The 22,848-nt window shown below is 40.0% G+C and overlaps 1 protein-coding gene across 2 annotated transcripts in view; it reads right to left on the bottom strand.

The window, feature by feature from the left end:
- Positions 1 to 22,848, bottom strand: part of JAM2 (junctional adhesion molecule 2) — a 78,637-nt gene that overhangs the window by 33,008 nt on the left and 22,781 nt on the right. For both annotated transcript variants that reach the window (XM_002830575.5, XM_054542866.2), the window contains exon 2: positions 583 to 648. In XM_002830575.5, the coding sequence (XP_002830621.2) occupies positions 583 to 648 (66 nt within the window). The remainder of the gene's footprint in view (positions 1 to 582; positions 649 to 22,848) is intronic.

Below are 22,848 nucleotides of genomic sequence, written 5' to 3'. Positions count from 1 at the left end.
TTTAACTGTGGCAAAATAAACATAAAATTCACCATCTTGACCATTTTTAACTGTATAGTTCAGTAGTATTAAGTATATTGTTGTGCATATAACAATCTCCAGAACTATTTTATCTTGCAAAACAGAAACTTTATTTTCTTAAATTAACTCCTTCTTATAAACATTTTTAAGAAGCTAAAATAGATAAGAACATGGTACCCCAAAGTAAGCTATATTAATATCACCTTAAATACACAGAGTGGAGTTTGAAGTGTTCATTTCTATGTATCATGTCTAGCTGGCTAGAAACTTTCCAAGCTCTCCATCTCCTAGTTTCACAAATTAGATTTGCTTTGTTGCAGATAATTTAAGTTATAGGAGACCTTCTTTGCACATCCAATCTTTTATTGAATGTCGAAAATTTCCACTGAGGAGGTGGAGTAAATGTTCTTGAGGTGGAGTCAGCATGAAGCAGCATTTCAGGCAGAGGAATTAGTAGAAGGTAAGGCAGAGAATCCCAACAAATAGAAAATAACATCACATGAGTCACTCTCGTGAGTTGTTTAAACAATACAGCCTGTGAAAATCAGTAAGATACTGTACCTTGGTACTCTACTGCTGTGACTACTTGTTGGTCTTTTGGGGCAGAAAACCCATAGGCCTTATGATCTGAAAGATTAAAACAGGTAGGATAATTAAAATTATACAAAAATTCATTTTCAAATGTCTGAATGGGATGCAATAGTCAAGAAAACTGTCCTAAAGTTTGGTGACAAGTTTACCCGATTCATAACACATAGTTTTAAAGTATCAAAACAGGGAAAAGCAAACGAAACTATACATGTTTATTTTGTAGATTGTAGCTTTGGCCTTTAAGCATTTTCCAAAGTAGAATCCATGCATCTGTTTGGACCCCACCCCAGAAAACACACTCTTGACAGCCAGATCATTGAAAAATAACTTACATCCTTAATTCAGCTTAATATGCAATCTAGTGTCACACAGTATTGCCCCACAAATAAAAGCTAATTCTTTTTAGTGCTTATTTAAAAGTATAAATAGCTTTATGAATTTATCCTTGACAATATCTATGTCATATAGAAATAAGTCATTTTACATACTTTTGATGAAATTTGTATATATATATAATAACTGTATATAAGCTGTATATGAAATTGTGATGAAAAATTCAAGCAGAACATCTTTATTTTTTTCCCCAAAACATTTCAGTGATTTTTGAAAACCGGTCTATAGACTGAAGTAACTGACTATGGTGGCTACCGCTACTGTGATCTAATAGTTACATGATGCTACTGTTGCTTATTATCACTCCCTTAAACTAACACAGAAATTTTCATTTAAAAAGGCACCTTTGATACAGATAGGAGACAGGGAAGTACTGGGTAGAAGAAGGCAGTTCCCTGGCAAAGGCCCCACCCTCAGGCCTGGAGACCCGTGACCCTAAAACGGGACAGGATTCCTGTTTTCATGCCACAAAAGTTGCCTTTTGTCCCACCATGCCCCTGTCCTGTACCTATATAAACCCCAAACCCCAGGTTCTAGAAGCAGATGAGCAGGCGAGGAGACGAGGAGACAAGCAGACAAATGGCGGAACAACAGGGCAAAGAAAGATAGATGAGGAGAGACGTCTGAACACTGAGAGAAGTTCGACTGCGGGTGGTCAGAGAAGGGTTCGGCCTCCGGATGGCCAAACTCCAGGAAAAGACCATCTTCCCACTCCATCCCTTCTTCCAGCTGCCCATCCATCCTGCTGAAAGCTACCTCCACCACTCAATAAAACCCTGCATTCATCCTTCAACTTCGTGTGTGACCCGATTTTTCTGGGATCCTGGGCAAGAGCTCAGGATACAGAAAGCTGTCACACTGGCCCTCGGCCCATGCAAAAAGGCAGAGGGTCCGTTTAGCTGGTTAACACTCAGGCCATCTGTGGATGGCAAGGCTAAAAGGGCACATTGTAACACACACCCACATGGGCTTCTGCACCTGTCTGTCTGCATGCTGCCCCTCCCCTCAGGGATTCAAGCAGCAGTGGCGACAGAACAGGTGAGCCACACCCCTGTCACACGTCCTGCGAGGGGGATCAGGGAACTCTCCCATTTCACCTTCACATACTTGCTTTTATTCTGTAAAATTCAATATTCGAAATAACCTGGTGTGGTAGGCGTTATTAGTACTAAAGAAGAAAGTATCAGAAAGTATCAATAAAACTTTCTAATTCCGTCTTTGATCTATATCACTTTCTTTATGGATGTCATTCTATACTCCAGTGTAATGACCACGTTTAAAAATAATTTAAATACTTTCCTATCAGTATACATCTCTAAAATATAAATGCTACAAGTGCAAGTCTGTTGCCTGTTATAGTCTCTGAAATTAACCCAAACACTCAGAACAGTGCCTGGCATAAAGCAAGACACGATAAATGTTTGTTGAATAAATGAGCCCATTCCTTATTGTATACTAATGAGAAAAATCCAGTAAATGAGGTCAGATCAAACTGATACTAAGGAAGAGTTCCTGAAGGCAAGAAGTTCTTTTTTTTTTTTGAGATGGAGTCTCGCTCTGTCGCCCAGTCTGGAGTGCAGTGGCACAGTCTCGGCTCACTACAAGCTCCGCCTCCTGGGTTCAAGCCATTCTCCTGCCTCAGCCTTTGGAGTAGCTGGGACTACAGGCGCCAGCCACCACGCCTGGCTAATTTTTTGTATTTTTAGTAGAGACAGGGTTTCACCATGTTGGCCAGGATGGTCTGGGTCTCCTGACCTCCTGATCCGCCCACCTCAGCCTCCCAAAGTGCTGGGATTACAGGCGTGAGCCACTGTGCCCGGGCCAGGCAAGCAATTCTTTGGGGAAAGTATTGTAAGTATACAATATTGGATTGGTATTGTTTCAAACTCGGAATAATGCAAAGCATTATTGTTGGTTGGTATGGTTTGGCTGTGTCCCCACTCAAATCTCATCTTGAACTGTAGTTTCCATAATCCCCCTGTGTTGTGAGAGGAACCTGGTGGGAGGTAATTGAACCATGCTGTTCTCGTGACAGTGAGTGAGTTCTCACGAGATCTGATGGTTTTATAAGCGGCTTTTCCCCGCCTTCACTCTGCACTTCTCCTTGCTGCTGCCATGTGAAAAAAGATGTATTTGCTTCCCCTTCTGCCATGATTGTAAGTTTCCTGAGGCCTCCCCAGCCATGCTGAACTGTGAGTCAATTAAACCTCTTTCCTTTATAAAGTACCCAGTCTCGGGTATGTCTTTATTAGCAGAGTGAGAACAGACTAATACATTGGTCATCTCAAGTAGACAATTTAGGCAAAACAATCCAACTCCTGTCCTTCGTTATTCACCCAAAAAATTATACATGATATAAGGTAAGACTGAATTAAGCCTATCATGAAAATCTAAAGAAGGTTATTTCTCGACTATATATTTCTATAATTTACTTGAAATGCTATTTCTCCACTCACGCTACCATCTGTTCTCTGTCTTCCTGTGGTCTACTGACCCTGTTTTCACCAAGACAAAAATGACCTATCTGTTGGCATATCTAATGGACACTTTTCAGTCTGTATCTTACCTGACCTCTCTATGACATGTGACTCTGTTGACTCCCTTGTATTCTGTAACTTGATTCTCTCCTAGTCTTCATCCTTCTGTTCTGATCCTGGTGTTTCATTCTGTCTGCTTTGTGAGTTCTTCTTCCTCCTTGTTCTGCCCATCCATCCATCCATCGATCGTCATCCATCCATCCATCCCTCCATCCCTCCATCCATCCATCCATCACCATCCATCCATCCATCCATCCATCCATCCATCCATCCAGAAACTGCTTTTCTGACTAAACTACCTCCTTTTTATGAAGTATTTTGTACTCTCATTGACCCAGCTAGCATTTATTTGCTAAAAAGTCATAACTCCACATCTCCAGCTCCAATCTGTCTCTTGAAATTAAATTTGTAAGCCCAGCTTTCTACTGGACATCTGTATTTCCATTTCCCACAATTACCACAAACCCATAGGCAAAACTCATCAGCTTGCCCCCAAACTTCGTCTTATTTTTATAAATTCCATCTCTGTGTAAAGCATCACATTCCATGTGGCCACTCACACCAGAAACTTAGGTGTTGCCTATGATGTATCCATCCTCTCATCCTTTCATTCATCAGCTTCCATCTATAGACTAAGAATTGTGAGTCATCCATGAAAATGTTCTGAAGTATTTTTCCTTCCATCTCTTTCCCATCTCTCACCTTTATGCCACCAAGTGCTCAGGGAAGGGATATGGACAGCCAAACCTGAGAGAGAAAAATAGGGTATCTTCTGCCTTTCCACATCAAAAGTCCTAGCCATTAGATTAATGGAAAACAATCACAATCTAGGCAAACATTTAAGAGAAACCATCATGAGCAAATTACACCTGCTTTCCAGACTTGGAGTACAGAGAAGGAAGTAACTTAGAGGACAAGGACCTTGATGGACTCTTGAGAAAGGATAATAATAGCTAACATTTATTAAGCACTTGGCGCTTTACAAGTATTAACTCATTTGACTCTTACAATTCTCTGTGGCAGGGTACCATTTGTACTCACATTTCTGAGGGTGGGAAAACTGAGGCACAAAGAGAGTAAGAAACTTGGCCATGATCATAGAAGAAGTAAGTGGTGGTGTTTGGCTTTGGACTCAGTCAGTACCTAAAGCCCACATAGTTAATTACTGTGCTATATACTAGGCCCACACCGTGTTCCCCCCAAACTGAACACTAGCAAGGATTGCAGATTAACAAAGACACCAGGTAGAAAGGTTCATTGGTCTAATGAAGACAGGAGAGTTTGAGAAATTCGTGGTTAGAATGAAGGCAAAAGACTGGATCTGAAGCACAACAGGAAGGTGGAAGCTAAGAGGCTGAACTTGGAAAGTAGGACACCAAGGTAATCCCAGAGGGGAGGTCTAGGTGAGGGTTTCTTCATCTTGACACTATTGATATCTGGCACCCAATCTTTCTTTGTTGTAGGGGGCTGTCCTGTGCACTGTAGGATGTTTTGCAGTATTCCTGGCTTCTACCCACTAGATGCCAGTATCACCATGCCCCCAAGTGATGACAACTAAAAATGTTCCTAAACATTAGCAAATGTCCCCTGAGAGATGGGTGTAAAGAACTCACTCCTAGTTGAGAACCATTGCTCTAGACTTAGAGTTAGACCAGTTTGAACAACCAGGAACAGGAATAAACCAATAGACTATAAAGAATGGCAAAGAACCATGAATTCTAGGATTTTGAAAAGTTCCTATAAAATCAGAATTGTATAACTATGAAAGAGAATTGATTATATTCCTGGAAAGGAGAGAGAAATCTTTCATATGACATGACAACTCTTCTTTGATTTATTCATCTCTATATATCAACATGTAAATTAGTCTTCCATTGTGCTAGATTTTATCACTCCTAAGGAGCACATGCTATTCTGGAGAATTTTTTTTTCCCCTTAAAAGCCTGGACAGCAAATCTAATTGTGAAGTTAAAATTTGCAAAACTACTTTGAGAGGCCAAGGAAGGAGGATCACTTGAGGCCAGGAGTTTAAGACCAGCCTGGGCAACATAGTAACATCCCCCGTCTCTACAAAAAATTTTTAAAAATTATCTGGGTGTGGTAGCACCTGCCTGTAGTCCCAGCTACTTGGGAGGCTGAGGCAGGAGGATCACTTGAGCGCTGGAGTTTGAAGCTGCAGTGAGCTATGATCGGACGACTGCACTCCAGCCTGGGCAACACAATGACTCAAAATATATATTTTTTTAATTTGCAAAAGTCTGTGGGACACAAATTACTAGATTTCTAGTATAACAGGAAAACCAGTGATATGCAGGTTCAATAGCTCTAAATGGCAAACATATTCAATAGGGAAACTGGCAAACGTGGTGTCTATGTGAAGAGTACAGGACTGAACTGATCCTTTCTATTGACAGCTGTAAATATGTCTGTAGAAAGCAGTGACCCATGTGGCTCAATCTTAGAGAGGTGTCAGGTCCACCAGGGAGTCATTTCAAAAGAACTCTTTTGCTTGTATATTTCAAGAACCATGAAAGGGGTCCATGCAATCTTTTTAAATATCCTCTTCCATACACTTTGACCACATAGCAGCTGTTCTTTCTTTTCTCTTCCCCCATATCCCTTTCTTCTCCTGCATTCCTTTATTTCCTAGCTTCTCTTCTGCTTCCCACATGTTATAGACTCCAAAGATAGAGTCTGAATCTTCAGAGAGCAGAGGAAGGAATGAGACAAGAGACCAAGCCAGAATCCTCTTCAGTGAGGTAGGGAAGACAGGACCTCAAATATTCTTGTTGCTTTACTCCTACTTTTATTTATTTTTTATTTTTTTAATTTGTGAGACTGAGTCTCGCTCTATTGCCCAGGCTGGAGTGCAGTGGTGTAATCTTGGCTCACTGCAACCTCCACCTCCTGAGTTCAAGTGATTCTCATGCCTCAGCCTCCTGAGTAGCTGGGATTACAGGCATGCGTCACCACACCCGGCTAATTTTTGTATTTTTAGTAGAGACGGGGTTTCACCATGGCTGTTCTCAAACTCCTGACCTCAAGTGATCCGCCTGCCTCGGCCTCCCAAAGTGCTGGGATTACAGGCGTGAGCCACCGCGCCTGGCCTACTCCTACTTTTGATGACAAAATCTCTGAACATTTTTGCCAGTGATTCCAATGCCAAACCATTGTTCTGTGAAACCTTTAAAGTATACTTTGAAAAAGTCTCTTTGTCTCCTTTAGCAATGTGTGAATTAATGCCCTCGGAGAAACTCTACTTATGACTGACAATTCTTGTGATTTCTGAAGTATTTTAATACACTTTTTAGAGAAAACAATGAAGACTCAAATTCCTTGGAAACCAGTCGAGGAAAACCTCGGGGCAAAATAGGAAAAGATAATCTTTGTTCCCTCCGTATCATCATACCTTTGAACTTTTCAAACACCACACTGCCTACTGAGAATGTTTATTTTCTTCAGTAGGTTCTGGCCTTCCTTCATTTCAGGCAAACTTTAGTACAATCTGAGATTATAAGATTTAGGAACTGGGTTTCAGGAATCATTGAGAAAGAAAAATCATTTTCTCTTTCTCAATTCCAGTTTTCTACTTGTTAAAATTTCCTTTAAGAAACATTTCTTAAATTGTCAAAAATTACTATAAACGTTCTGTGAAAAATAACAGCTGTTAGTTTCAGGAATTTTGTTAATTCCCTTGTACATTTTTATGTGTATATTAATATTTGAACAGAAAAATGATGTATCACAGATATTAAAAAAGAAGATTAGTTGGATTGGCAAAATTATGTAGGCAAAAAATTATAAAGGGAATTAGCTTTAATAAATTAATTATCGGTAGTATTTCTTAGTAGCTGAATATTTATTTTCTTTTTTTTTCTTTTTGTATGTATAAATTTAAGGGGCACAAGTGCAATTTTGTTACATGGGTATATTGTGGAGTGGTGAAGTCTGGGCTTTTAGTGTAGCCCTCATCCTAACATACATTGTACCTATTTTTGTGATTTTAAGTATCTTCTCCTTCTAGCTACCTTTCTTCCTCTAATTCTGTTTACTTCAGGGTTTACCAACAAATTAAGTAAAAATATTTTAAATGTATGGTCACTTATGTGGAACTTATTTGAACAGAAAGCTCTGAATCTTTAAATTAAAAAAATTTATCATAAGATTTCTACCTTGTTTTAGCCTTTCTAGTCTTAGAGTTCCTTTTTAAAAAACTTGTACCTAATAACTCTTTTTATAAAAACAAAATGTTGGATTTTATATCAACATATCACTAGCAGATGTTAGGTATAGCCCCTGTTGGCTGCTTTCTTGAAGTGATTTTTATTTTTTCTTCACTTTTCCAGAATAAATTAAATAGGAAAATAAACAAAAGAAAATGGTCATGTAGGCCTGCTGGTTGAGGTCAACAATTGTCTTAAAGTTAGCCTCAGAACATCTTTAATAGTTATGAACATGTTCCAAAAGCACTGGCAGAAGTTCATAAAATAAGGTGAAGAGATGATTATTTTCATAACTGCTAACAACTCCAAGTCAAATAATTCCCAGTCAAATGAAACCTTTTGTGTTTCTTTTCCTCCCAACTTTAAAAACAAAAGTTTTTATATTCTCTATTACTCATCTAAGATAGTCTGGTTTGACTAAGAATATTTACTTTACATTACTACAATTTTAAAATTACTATAAAGGTGTTATTTAAATTAACACTTTTAATTGAAAACATGACTAGGAAAAACTGGAGAAGTGTTACATAAGTTGTTTTTTTTTTTCTTTTTCTTTTTTTTTTTGAGACGAGTCTCTCTGTGTCACCCAGGCTGGAGTGCAGTGGCGTGATCTTGGCTTACTGCAACCTCTACCTCCTGGGTTCAAGTGATTCTCCTGCCTCAGCCTCCCAAGTAGCTGCGATTACAGGCACGTGCCACCACACCTGGCTAATTTTTGTATTTTTAGTAGAGACGGGGTTTCACCATGTTGGCCAGGCTGGTCTCAAACTCCTGACCTCAAGTGATCTGCCCACCTTGGCCTCTCAAAGTGGTAGGATTACAGACATGAGCCACTGCGCCCGGCCCGAAGTTTTTTGTTTGTTTTAAATGTATAGTACCACAGTATCATGTATAAAAGCAAGTTATAAAAAGTATGGATATCAATTATAAGTTTCATAAAAATAAAAATTTATGGCCATGTGATTTTGATAGTTACTGAAAGACAATTATTATACTGATAAGGTTTAGATCTGTGTCCCACCCAAATCTCATGTTCAGTTATAATTCCTAATGCTGGAAGTCGGGCTGGTGGGGTGTGATGGGATCATGGGGGCAGTTTCTCATGAATGGCTTAACACAATCCCCTTGGTACTGTTGTCATGATAGTGAGCGAGCTCTCCTGAGATCTGGTTGTTTAAAAGTGTGTAGCCCTTCCTCCCTTCCTCCCTTCCTCCCTTCCTCCCTTCTTTCCCTCCTTCCCTCCCTCCCTCCCTCCCTCCCTCCTTCCTTCCTTCCCTCCCTCCTTCCTTCCCCTCCTTCCTCTCTCTCTCTCTCTCTCTCCTCTCTCCTCTCTCCTCTCTCTCTTTCTTTTTCTGAGACAGAGTTTCCCTCTGTCACCAAGGCTGGAGTGCAATGGCGCCATCTTGGCTCACTGCAACCTCTGCTTCCTGGGTTCAACTGGTTTTCGTGCCTCAGCCTCCCGAGTAGCTGGGACTACAGGCATGAGCCACCACGTCCTGCGAATTTTTGTACTAATAGTGGAGATGGGGTTTCGCCATGTTGGCCAGGGTGGTCTCAAACTGCTGGTCTCAAGTGATCTGCCCACCTCGGCTTCTCAAAGTGCTAGGATTACAGGCGTGAGCCACCGCGCCTGGCTAAAAAGTGTGTAGCACCGCCTCCCTTTCTCTCTTGCTCTGGCTCACACCATGTGAGACGCCTGTGCCCCCTTCGCCTTCCTCCATGATTGGAAGCTTCCTGAGGCCTCCCCAGAAGCAGAAGCCACTATGGTTCCTGCACAGCCTGCAGAACCGTGAGCCAGTTCAACCTCTTTTCTTTATAAATTACAGTTTCAGGTATTTATTTATTTATAGCAATGGGAGAACAGGTTAGCACATATACTAACAAATACAAAAAGTTGCACAGGGTTGGCGTTGACAAATAAAATAATGCCACCCAGTATTTATTATGGATAAATATGTATATTAATAGAAAGTAACCCAATGAGGTAGGAACTAATTTGGAGCTAGATATTATGGTCATCTATCTCATTATCGTCTAACCATACTAGATTTAGAGAGTAGGGGAGAAAGAAAAAGAGAAGCAGACACATGTCTTTATACTCTCTCAAACTAGACAATCTGGCCCTTCCTCTTAATGAGACATCGGTATCCTATTTTCAGAGAAAGGGAAGCCACACCAAAATGCAAGGAGAAGAAAAAGACACACTTGACTTTAGAGTTACTGGTGGCTGATGGCCTGGTCAGTTTATGATCATCTTAGGAATTTAAGGATAATTTTCACTATGAATAAATTCTCCCCTTAAGAACCTAACTTCTAAGTAAGATATGACTCCACTGTGCTAAAATCCTCATTTGACAGATATATTAGCCTGTTCTTACACTGCTGAGACTGGGTAACTTATTTATTTTTTATTTTTTATTTTATTTTATTTTTTTGAGGCCGAGTCTCGCTCTGTCACCGAGGGTAGAGTGTAGTAGCACGATCTCAGCTCACTGCAACCTCCACCTCCCAGGTTCAAGTGATTCTCATGCCCCAGCCTCCTGAGTAGCTGGGATCACAGGCACGTGCCACCACACCTGGCTAATGGGTTTGTATTTTTTAGTAGAGATGGGGTTTCATGATGTTGGCCAGGCTGGTCTTGAACTCCTGACTTCAGGTGATTCACCTACCTAGGCCTCCCAAAGTGCTGGGATTATAGGCGTGAGCCACTGCGAGTGCCTGGCCAAGACTGGGTAATTTATAAAGGAAAGAGGTTTAACGGACTCACAGTTCCATGTGGCTGGGGAGGCCTCACAATTATGGTGGAAAGCAAAAGGCACATCTTACATGGCAGCAGTCAAGAGAGAATGAGAGCCAAGCAAAAGGGGAAACCCCTTATAAAACCATCAGATCGCATGAGACTTATTCACTACCATGAAAACAGTATGGGGGAAACTGCCCTCATGATTCACTTATCTCCCACCAGGTCCCTCCCACAACACGTGGGAATTATAGAGGCTACAATTCAAGATGAGATTTGGGTGGGGACACAGCCAAACCATATCAACAGATATGACAATTGAGAGTAGTTAAATAAGTTGCTGGAGGTCACAATGTTTTAGAAAGCAGGGAAGCCAAGATGTCCATCTGCTTAGTCTGCTCCACAGTCCCCTTTCCTCTCTCCCTGCCCTCAAATCAGTACAAGGCATTATGAGAAAGTAGCTCCACACATAAGACCGCCAGACACACTGTAATGGCTTTATAGCCATTTTCAGCCTTTAGGATTGTAAAGATATTATTCAGAGAGTGTACTACAAATTTCCATCTTAACAGAGACAGTGTTAATGAGTAAATGTTTATGGTGAATGAACTAATTTGAATAAACCGTGTATATTTATGCACAAAAGTTTTAGGCCCTCTCCTTTTTCTGGTTCTTCAACAACTTAAGTATGAGAGGGACTACTGATGATTCAGAATTGAGGATAAAGTTATTTTCATATAAGTTACATGCATTACTAAGTTCAGGAAAACTTCCAGGGCATTCCATTGCACAAACAACTAGATTAAAATTTTTCAGTGATATTAGAAAGAGATGAAGTAATCAAATTAACTTCTCAAAGTAAAATAAATTCTCAAAAATTTCAAAAAATATTGTCCTGCACATGTTCAATTGTGTAATGGTAGCCAGTGGCACAGGAAAACCATCAGTGGCTGAATGTCTCACCAGGTACTCCTCATCAGACATGAAGAAGCCATTTTAGGATTCTGTAGTCTTTGATTTTCCCCAAGTGACAATCTCAGCCAAACACAATTCATTTACCTGTGACATTAACTATAGATTTTAGATAGATGGCAACAGTCAACTCAAATCTAGTAGACTATCAAGACAAAATAAAGAAATACTCCTTGCAAAATGGATGCTAATAAGAGCCACATACTCAGTGGAAGCCATGGTTATTGGTCATTCTGTGTTCTAATTGCTTCTCCTTAAGAGTAAGTTACTGGAAAACAAAACGATGGCCCTAAAACTTCATTAGTGGAGAGTAGAAAAATATGAAAGATGTCAGACATAGAAACAGACACTTGGCATAATGGCAAAGAGAGAAAGAACAACAAGCCTGGGTGCCCTCCTTACTAATGAGACATGGTCTGGGTTGTGTATAGGTGCATCTCTACAGCAGAAATGGTGCATCAGACTTTGAGAGCTATATTAATTAGGATTATTCATTGCTCTTTAATCTGAAATTGTAGTTACCTAACTCCTAGACCTAGATACAGCTTTTAAAGATTAAAAGTACAGAACCACTGCCAGGATTTGCAGTTCTATTTCTCACTAGAGATATACTTACTAATTTAATTGTCAAATAAATCATTTTTAAGATTAGGTATTGTAAATCATTTCTCCAGAGTTTGATCAGCTCTGGGCAAGTGGTTAAAACTGAGTTTCTGAACCTGGATTTGAACTCTGGTTCTGAAATTCTGTGAGAATCTGTGCATCTCTGCACAAAACACCCTAACAGCTGATATACACCCAGATTTCTCAGGGGCTGTTTGGGTCAGGGGATAGAGAAATAATTATTCCACAGGTATTTGTTACTTACGAAACCACCTGGATGTGGTGGCATGCACCTGTAATCCCAGCTACGTGGGAGGCTGATTTGGGAGTATTGCTTGAGCCCAGCAGTTTGAGACAAGCTTGGGCGACACAGCAAGACCCCACCTCAAAAAAAAAAAAAAAAAGGAATGACAGAAAAAAAAATAACTGCTTAAACAACATATGTGAGAAGATACATCACTCTACCATCTACTAAACTCTCTCCACCTCCCACACTACGTAGATGTTTGGTATTGTTTCAAGCTTTCTTTATATCTTTGTAGTTTTACTTCTCTGCCTTACTGAGTGAATTTCCAGAATCCGTAACAGTTTAATGGGTTTGGCAGAGATTAGCATAAAAAAAGATCAAAAGGATTCTCTAATATCACCAATCTGTTAAATGTATCATCTGCAAATGAGGTTATCTTAGCATTTCTCAAACAAAGATAATCCTTTTCTGCTTTATCTTAGCATTTCTCAAACAAAGATAATCCTTTTCTGCTGGGCGCTGTGGCTCACGCCTGTAATCCCAGCACTTGGAGAGGCCAAGGCCAGTGGATTGCTTGAGGTCAGGAGTTCGAGACCAGCCTGGCCAACATGGTGAAACCCCATCTCTACTAAAAAAAATACAAAAAATTAGCCAGGTGTGTTGGTGCACGCTTGTAGTCCTAGAAACTCAGGAGGCTGAGGCAGGAGAATCACTTGAACCTGGGAGGTGGAGGTTGCAGTGGGCTGAGATTGCACCACTGCACTCCAGCCTGGGTGACAGAGCAAGGCTCTGTCTCAAAGAAAAAAAAAATAAAGGAAAAGATAATCTTTTTCTAAAATAGGTTATATATAATAAATAGGCACATAAAGGGATACAGGTTGACCATGAGTTTAATAAGGCTTAAGTTTTGGGACCAACCCTTACAAGAGTACCTACCAAGGCCCAAGTGAGGGTGGGTGGGGAAGGCTTAGCAATGCATGCACATTTTGTAAAATTTGCAAGAATAAGGGTTTTTTTTTTTTTTGTATTATTTTTCTTACACAGGAAACTAATAACCCACTCCACATAATTTTGGGCTTCTCCTTATTAATGAGTTTACTTAGCTTTCTCGATTTTACCACCCACAAAGCTGGGAGAAAGAAATGGTCTCCACGGACCATAATCTGATATTCAGCCTTTAAAATACTAAAGATTTTATATGGCCAATGATTTAGCATGCACACTCTCTATCAAACTTCATTTCTTAAAATATGAGAGTTGTGTGAATTTTATTTTTCAACTTTCCTGCTGGAAGATGACTCATAAAATCTTGGCCCTTACATTACATACAAGTGTTATTAATTAAATTCTATTACCACAAGTGCTTACAGAAGAAACTTGAAAACCAAGGGAAACTTCCCAGCCATTGTTGCTTCATGCTTCCTTTGATTAGTCCTCAGGAAGCCAAAGGAACAAGAACCATTTATTTTGAAGTGCAGAACATGGAAACAATGGTTTGGCATCGCTTAACTATCATATTCACAATTGTCAGGCAAGATTCCTAAGAATTAGCTACCCTGATTTCTTGGGTCCTGTAAATCCAGGGACCATAATTTCCCTTTTCTTTTGGTAAAAACAGTTCTCTGACTTTTTTATTTCAAAACTAGTCCTACACATCCAACTGTGAGCTAACACCAACACGCACTTTTTTAGGGTCAGTGAACTAGACCAATAAAATAAATAATTTAGTGAATATCTGCACACATTAAAAATCAGTGGGACCTTTGGAGCTGCTTCCTAGAATGGTCAGGAAATGAGTTTTTGTGCTATTGGATAAAGGTCAATTTTTTTTTTTTTTTTTTAAATTTTGACACAGGGTCTTGCTCTGCCACCCAGGCTGGAGTGCAGTGGCGTGATCATAGTTCACTGCAGCCTTGATCTCCCGGGGCTCCAGCGATCACTGCACCTCAGCTGTCCTGAGTAGCTGGGACTGTGGGCACATACCACCATGCCTGGCTAATTTTTGTGTTTTTTGTAGAGACAGGGTCTCTTTACGTTGCCCAGGCTTGTCTCGAAACTCTGGGCTCAAGTGATCCACCTACCTCGGCCTCCCAAACTGCTGGGATTATAAGCATGAGCCACCATGCGCAGCCAAGGTCAAATTTTTGAAACTCTTTCAAATTGAGTATTGGAAAGAGGAACAAAGGTATTTGTGTCCAGATATGGTAGGCAAAAGCCTAATTGTCATAATATAACTCAAGTGAAATGGCTGTTTGATGTTTGTCATAGCATGAAGAGAAATGGATTTATGACAGAATCTACCAAAAGTTTTGAAATTATTTAGAGTCAGCCTTAGCACATAATCTTAGCACTTAGTCTTAATAAGGTGGTATCAGAACTGAGTTTACCCCCATTGGGATAAAGAACTAAATTGTATTCTACCACTATTATTTTCAACACCTTGGCTTTTTGAGTAAGTATCATCTAAAATTAAATAAAAGACAACATTAGAGTCTAGCAAGGTAAGAAAAGAGTAGTCTATTAGAGAAATGCAACTTAAGTCTTAGTCTTCATTATAGATGGAAACAGAATCATTCTGTCTTTAGGAAGTCATAACCCGGTATTTGAAACCCAGTGCTGTGAATTACTAGCCATGTCACCTTGGACAAGCTACAGCCTCAGTTTCGTTTAAGTAAAATGAAGCTAGTAATGCCTTCCCTAGCTGGTTGTAAAGATTAAATAAAATCATGTACATAATTGCTTAGCCTACATCTTGGCACACAGTAGATTCTCTATAAATACTTGCTTCTCATCCCTCTCCCCTCACTTCACATTGCTTTTCATCCAATGTTGTGATGCAAATAGAGCATTTCACAAATGATTCTACAATAATCTTGTATGAGGATGTTCTATGAAAAATGAATTGTTAGGGTTATACTTTTCCCCCATCTTTTTTTTTTTTTTTTTTTTTTGAGACAGGGTTTCACTCTGTCGCCCAGGCTGGAGTGCAGGCGTGCAATCACGGGTCACTGCAGCCTCAACCTCCCCGGGCTCAGGTGATCCCCCACCTCAGCCTTCTGAGTAGCTGGACCACAGCTGTTAGCCAACATGTCTGGCTAATTTTTCTATTTTTTGTAGAAATGGGGTTTCACCGTGTTGCCCAAGCTGGTCTCAAACTTGTGGGCTCAAGTGATCTGCTTGCTTCAGCCTCCCAAAATGCTGGGATTATAGGTGTAAGCCACCACACCTGGCCTCCCCTACCTTTTTAAATGTAATGACTATTTCATTACAGTGGAAAAGCCCTGGGTTTAAATTCTTGCTTCTTTTTTGTCCTTACTATGATATGTTTTGGATAGTTAAAACCTCTTTGGCTGTGTCTTGTCCTCTGTAAAACATAATTTACGATGATGCCTTCCGTAACTACCTCAATTGACACAACCCATCACACCCTTCTTCTTAACGTGCTTTCTACACTTAACGTCCAGGACAACACACTTTCCTAGTTTTTCTTCTCATGGCTCCCATCCTTGGTCAGATCTACTTCTCTATCTGTATTGCCTTCTTTAATGATGTGATCCAGATTCCCGGCATTAAACACTCTGACATGCTAAACACTCCCAAATACATATTTCCATTCTGGACATCTTTGCTGAACTTCAGGTCCAAATGCCTATTACCTGAAAGTTTATGAGACATTTCAAACTCTATATCCAAATATCATCTTTCTTTCTAAACCTATTCCACCTTCTCCACCCCAGATGATGGCAACTCAATTATTCCATTGCTCTGGTTGAAAAAAAATCTGGCATTTATCTTTAGTGATCCCACGTATCACAGCCCCTCTCCTATTCATTAGCAAAACCTACTGACTTTACCTTCAAAATGCATTCAGAATCTGACCACTTCTCACTCCTCCCATAGCTACTACTGTGGTCTGAGCACTAACATCTCATTCTTGGATTGCTGCAATAGCCTCCTGACTGTCCTGCTTCTGTCCTGCCTTTCTGGAATCTAATCTCAACACATCCACTAGCGTGACCCTTTAAAATGCTAAGTCAGATCATGGCACTCTTCTGCTCAAAACCTTGGACTGGTTCTTCATTTCCCCAGAGTAGAAGGAGAAGTTCTTTTATTGGCATAGAAGGTCCTATGCAAAGTGGCCCATTGCTTTCAAACCTCCTTTTCTCGACTCTTCCCTCCCTCTGCTCCAGGGACACTGGCTTCCTTGTTCATCCTCAATCAGGCCAGACTCTGGCTGTTTCCTCCATCTGAAAGACTCTTCCTTTAGATGTCTATTAACTGCCTCACTTCTTCAAGTCTTTGCTCAAAGGACATCTCCTTAATAAAATCTCCTCTGATCTCTCTATTAAATATTTCAGCTCACCTTCATCTCACCTTTCCCCTTCCACATTCCTGATTCCTTTGATCCTGCTTTTCTTTTTCTTTTTTCATATTTTCAAATGATATACAATTGAAAATAGCATTATTATCTTCTAATGCATTATATATGTGTTTATGTACTGAAGGTGGGGCCCTTTATTTTGGCGACTAATTTTTGTTAATAATCCCAAGGGCAAAGAACAATGCTTGCCATATGGTACTCAGTAAATATTTGCTGAATGAATGGAAGTGAATTATGGAGAAGATGCAGTGGAACACACTAGTCCCCCCTAATTCATGACAGATATGTTCCAAGACCCCCAGTGGATGTCTGAAACCATGGATAGTACCAAACCCTATATACACTCTGTTTTTCCCTATACAAACATACTTATGATAAAGTTTAATTTATAAGTTAGGCACAGTACAAGATTAATAACAAGAATAATAGAACAATTATAACAATATGATATAATAAAAATTATGTGAATGACGTCTCTCTCAAAATATCTTATTGTACTGTATTCATGCTTCTTGTAATAACGTAAGAGATAAAATGCCGATGTGATGAGATAAAATGAGGTGGGTAACAGGCATCGTGAGGTAGCATTAGGCTACTATTGACCTTCTGACAATACATCAGAAGGAGAATCATCTGCTTCAAGTGATCCCGAATCATTCAGCCACAACGATGTCACTGGTTGGGTGACAGGAACAGGCAATATCAGTGACTAACAGGTGGGTAGCTTCTACAGCATGAATACACCAGAAAAGGGATGAGTCCCATCCCAGGTGAATTGTTTATTTCTTGAACTTTTCATTTAGTATTTTTCAACTGTGGTTGGCCATGGGTAAAACTGCAAAAAGCAAAACTGTGGATAAGGGGGGACTATGATATAATGAATATACCACTTTAATTTTTTTAATTAAGAGATGAACTGCCTGAGATTATAGAACAAAAGATTTTGAAGTAGCCAATTCTGACACAAAAGACATTACTGTGCAGAAACAATTTGCACATTATGCTGCAACAAAAAATTAAATGAATATATTTGATGCTTAAAATGATAGAGTCAATTCCTAAAATATTTTTCTAGATAGTAACTTAAAAGGTGATTTTAAAAGCCACAACTACCAGGTGCGATGGCTCATGCCTGTAATCCCAGCATTTTGAGAGATGGAGGTGGGAGGATCACTTGAGGAGTTTGAGACCAGTCTGGGCAACACAGTGAGATCCTATCTTTACAAAAAATAAACAAGTTAGCTGGGCATGGTATGTGCTCCTGTTGTCCCAGCTTCTCAGGAGGATGAGGTGGGAGGATCACTTGAGCCCAAGAGGTCAAGGCTGCAGTGAGCTGTGATCTCACGACTGCATTCCAGCCTGGGAGACAGAGCAAGACCTTGTCTCAAAAAAATAAAAAAATAGCCTGGCCAACATGGCGAAACCCTGTCTCTACTAAAAATACAAAAATTAGCCGGGTGTGGTGGCGGGTGCCTGTAATCCCGCGACTCAGGAGGCTGAGGCAGGAGAATAGCTTGAACCCGGGAGGCAGAGGTTGCAGTGAGCAGAGATCGCGCCATTGCACTCCTCCATGGGTGACTGAGCAAGACTCCTTCTCAAATAATAATAATAATAATAATAAAAGCCATAACAATGTAATTTTTAAAAATCTCTTACTATAAAATCAAAATAAGCTTAATAAAGCATTCTAAATTTAATAACACAAGGTGAGCAATTTTCTTAAATTATTTGCTTTTTTAAAATGTTGATATACAATTGAAAATAGCATTGTGATAGTTAATTTTACCTGTCAACTTGGCTAGGCAATGATGCTCAGATATGTGGTCAAACATTCTGGATGTTTCTGTGAGGGTGTTGTTGGATGAGATTAACATTTTATTATTATTATTTTTGAGATGGTGTCTCACTCTGTCACCCGGGCTGGAGTGCAATGGCGTAACCTCAGCAAACTGCAACCTCAGCCTCTTGGGTTCGAGCGATTCTCCTGCCTCAGCCTCCTGAGTAGCTGGAACCACAGGCGTGCACCACCACGCCTGGCTCATTTTTGTATTTTAGTAGAGATGGGGTTTTTCCATGTTTGCCAAGCTGCTCTCGAACTCCTGACCTCAAGTAATCCACCCGACTCGGCCTCCCAAAGTGCTGGGATCACAGACGTGAGCCACTGTGTGTGGCCTGAGATTAACATTTAAATCGGTAAAGCAGGTTGCCCTCCATAATGTTGGTGGGTCTCATCCAATCAATTGAAGGCCTAAATTGAACAAAAGACTGACTTCTCTCAAGCAGGAGGGAATTCTGCCAGCAGATAGCCTTTGGACTTGAACTGCAGCCTTGGCAATTCCTGGGTCTGTAGCTTGCTTGCCTCCATAATCACATGAACCAATTCCTTAAAACAAGTCTCTTTATATACACATATGTACATACATGCACACACATACACACATATCTTGTTGGTTCTACTTGTCTGGACAACCCTAATACAAGCATCATAATGAATTATAGTAGTAAATTAATTTGAGTGCCTACTTAAAACTAGTGAGCCTTGTACCTTAGGAGTTCCTTTGGAGGTCTGGCAATACAGTCATTTAAAAAGTGTTCCATAGACCATTTTGTTCTGAGAATGCTGATCTAAAACAACCTTACATAATCAAGCACTTGCCTTTAAACCTTAATACCATCTTCAGAGGCATGTCAAGGGCAAAGGACATGTTCATGTAGCCTTTCTTATCCCTCGTACAGCATTCACTCAGAGAGGAGGTACAAGCATGGGTGGGAGTGCTGTCTCCTTTCTATTACAATTTTCTCCAACCCTCAAGACCCCTCTTAAGTCTCACCACCTCTAGGAAGTTTTCCTGTTAAAGCCCTAGGCAACACTCTAGACAACCCATAGAACTTTTCTCTCCAATCTATGTTGATGAAATTAAGTAGCATTTTATGATTTGTCACATTTTGTGGCTATTGTGACACTATTCTCTTCTTTCACGTTCCTTTCTTGCATCTTCTCCCTCAGACTGGCCATTGACATTTAGCGTTTTACAAAGGGATACGGATTCCATGGTGATAAAGAAACACTGGGTTGAGAAACACTGGGTTAACAAGTTAAACAAAGTTCTCTATTGTATAAAAGGACTTATCGAAGCCTTAACATGCTAAGGAGCATTGTGACTGTCTAGGGAGGAATATAATTTAGAGCAGGAAACACTGGAGTAGAATAAGAGAGAAAAAGTCCAAGAGGAAACCATGTAAGAGATTGAGAAGAGGCAATTGGAGAAATAAGAGAAACTAGGACAGAATGATGTCATGGAAATCACGGAATGGCAGACTTTCAAAGAGGGAGTGTCAACAATGTTTGATGTTCTAGAAAGGTCAAGTAAGGTTTTGACTTAAAAAGCAAGCCATGGACTGGGCGCAGTGGCTGACATCTGTAATCCCAGCACTTTGGGAGGCCTATGTGGGCAGATCACAAGGTCAGGAGTTCGAGACCAGCCTGGCCAACATAGTGAAACCCCATCTCTACTAAAAACACAAAAATTAGCTGGGCATGATGGCACGCGCCTGTAGCCCCAGCTACTTGGGAGGCTGAGGCAGGACAATCACTTGAACTCAGGAAGTGGAGGTTGTGGTGAGCCGAGATCACGCCACTGCACTTCCGCCTGGGAAACAGAGAAAGACTCTGTCTCAATAAATAAATAAATAAATAAATAAAATAAAAAAATAAAAAAAGCAAGCCATGGACTTAGGAACTCGTAAATTATTGGTGATACAATGATAGCAATTTCAATGGCATGGGAAACAGGCAATGTGCAGTGAGCTGAATGGTCAGTAAGAAAATTGAGATAATAAATATATATCACTGTTTCAACAAGTTTCCTTGGAGAATCATAATGGGGTTCTTTCCTACATTAAGTTGTAGAGGTTTGAGCATATTTATAGTCTGTGATAAGAGAACTAGTAATGAAGATAAGTTGAAGATACATGACAGAGAGAGGAGATTAATTGCTGCAACAAAGAACACAAGAGACTGGAAAAATAGGATCATGCACACAGGTGTGAAATTAGCTTTGGGTAGGAGAGACCCCTTGTCTTCATCTGTTTTCTGTTGCTTATAATGGAATATCTGAAATGGGGTAATTTATAAAGAAAAGGAATTTGTTTCTTACAGTTATGAAGGCTGAGAAGTCCAAGGTAGAGGGGTCACATCTGATGAGGGTCTTCTTGCTGGTGGGGACTCTCTGAAGAGTCTCTAGGTGGTACACAGCATCACAGGGTGGGCGGGCTCAGTGTGCGAGAGTGCTAGCTCAGTTCTCTCTTCCTTTCCTTATAAAGCCACCACTCCCACTCCTACAATAACTCACTAATTCCTTAAATTGTTAATCTGTGAATGAGTTAATCCATTCATGAAGGCAGAGTCCTTATGAATCAATCACTTCTTAAAGGCCCTACCTCTCAATACTGCTACATTAGGGATTGTTTCAACATGAGTCTTGAAGGGAACAAATATTCAAACCATAGCACCCCTCTTCCTTTGATTCAGGAGGGAAATTGACAAGGATGAATATAGGTGGGACAAGTTTGCAGTTCATCCTCCTTACTCTTACATGAGTTAGAGCCTTAAAATACTATCTGATATTTAGCTTCCTTCAGAGGCCTCCTGTTACCTTCAAGATGAATTCCAGATTCCTTCAAATGGCCTTTCAGAACTGGCTCCCATCTTTCCAGCCTCCCTTTGACTACTGCCCCCTACAAACCCTATGTTCAAGGCGGAGTTCCCATGGTGGAGTTCCCAGACACTCTGGCTCTCTGCATTCTCCAAGCCCTTTGCCTGGAATCCCCTCTCTCCAACACTCCCCTGCTGAATGATGAACTTCTACATTATTTAACACCTGACTTAAATGTCAAGAAAAGTAAAGCTTTTGCTGGCCCCTTCTGTCCTGCCATACATAGTCAACCCTTCCTCTATCTGACATAGTACTTTTTATAAGACTTTTAAAAAATTAGGATGTTTTACATGTCTGATCCTCCCACTGGATAGTGTTAGGAACATGATGTTGGAACTATTTGATACAAGATTGTGTCTACATCATACTTAACCCACAATAGGACATAATTAAATATTTGTTATAAACAAAAGTGGACATATTTTGTCTTCAGATCAAATGTATAAACTTCTTGTACTGTATCTTAAGAATAGTATAAGCTATATTTACATATAATATAAAATATACTTAAATATAGTATTAACTGTCTATTGTTTAATGTATTGCAATACTTAGGCTACGAGACCTACAAACAATACCAGTTAAATTAAAAACTAAGTATAGCCACGTGCGGTGGCTCACACCTCCTATCCCAGATACTCAAGAGACTGAGACAGGAGGATCACTTAAGCCCAGGAGGTTAAGGCTACAGTGAGCTATGATCACGTCACTGCACTCTAGCCTGGGTGACAGAGTGGGACCCTGTCTCAAAAAAATAAAATATAAAAATAAGGCCGGTCACAGTGGCTCACGCCTGTAATCCTAGCACTCTGGGAGGCTGAGGCTGGAGGACTGTTTGAGCCCAGGGCTTCAAGAGTGGCTTGGGCAACATAGCAAGACCCTGTCTCTACACAACAAAAACAAAAACTAGCCAGGCATGGTGGCATGAGCCTATAGTCTCAGCTACTCGGGAGGCTGAGGTGGGAGGGATGGCTTGAGCCAAGGAGGTGGAGGCTGCAGTGAATTTTATTGTATTACTGCACTCCAGCTGGGGTGACAGGAGTGAGACCTCTTCTCAAAATATATAAATAAAACAAAAAAAAAGTATTAAGTTTTATCTATATGTTGACATTTTTGATAATGTTACAGGTTTATAGCCTGTTCACACAAAAATCCAAAAGTAATTTTCACACTGAATAATTCAAAAACTATCCTTATCTTAACTACATGTAAAAGAAAAAAATACTTAAATAGATTTTAATGAAACACACCCACATCTACACATATCCACGGTTATTCTGCAGTATGTTCTGCAATTATTTTTTAACATTTTTCTCCCATTTAATTTTTTTGCTCATGTTAGCTAAAAATGAATCTTGGAAAGGGAAAAACTGTTTCCCTAAAAATAGAGTATATAATTTTGTTTTCAACCACCACAAACCTAAG

Source organism: Pongo abelii, chromosome 22 (assembly GCF_028885655.2).
Source record: "Pongo abelii isolate AG06213 chromosome 22, NHGRI_mPonAbe1-v2.0_pri, whole genome shotgun sequence".
Classification (NCBI taxonomy): Eukaryota; Metazoa; Chordata; class Mammalia; order Primates; family Hominidae; genus Pongo; species Pongo abelii.
This window is presented reverse-complemented; position numbering and strand designations above follow the sequence as displayed.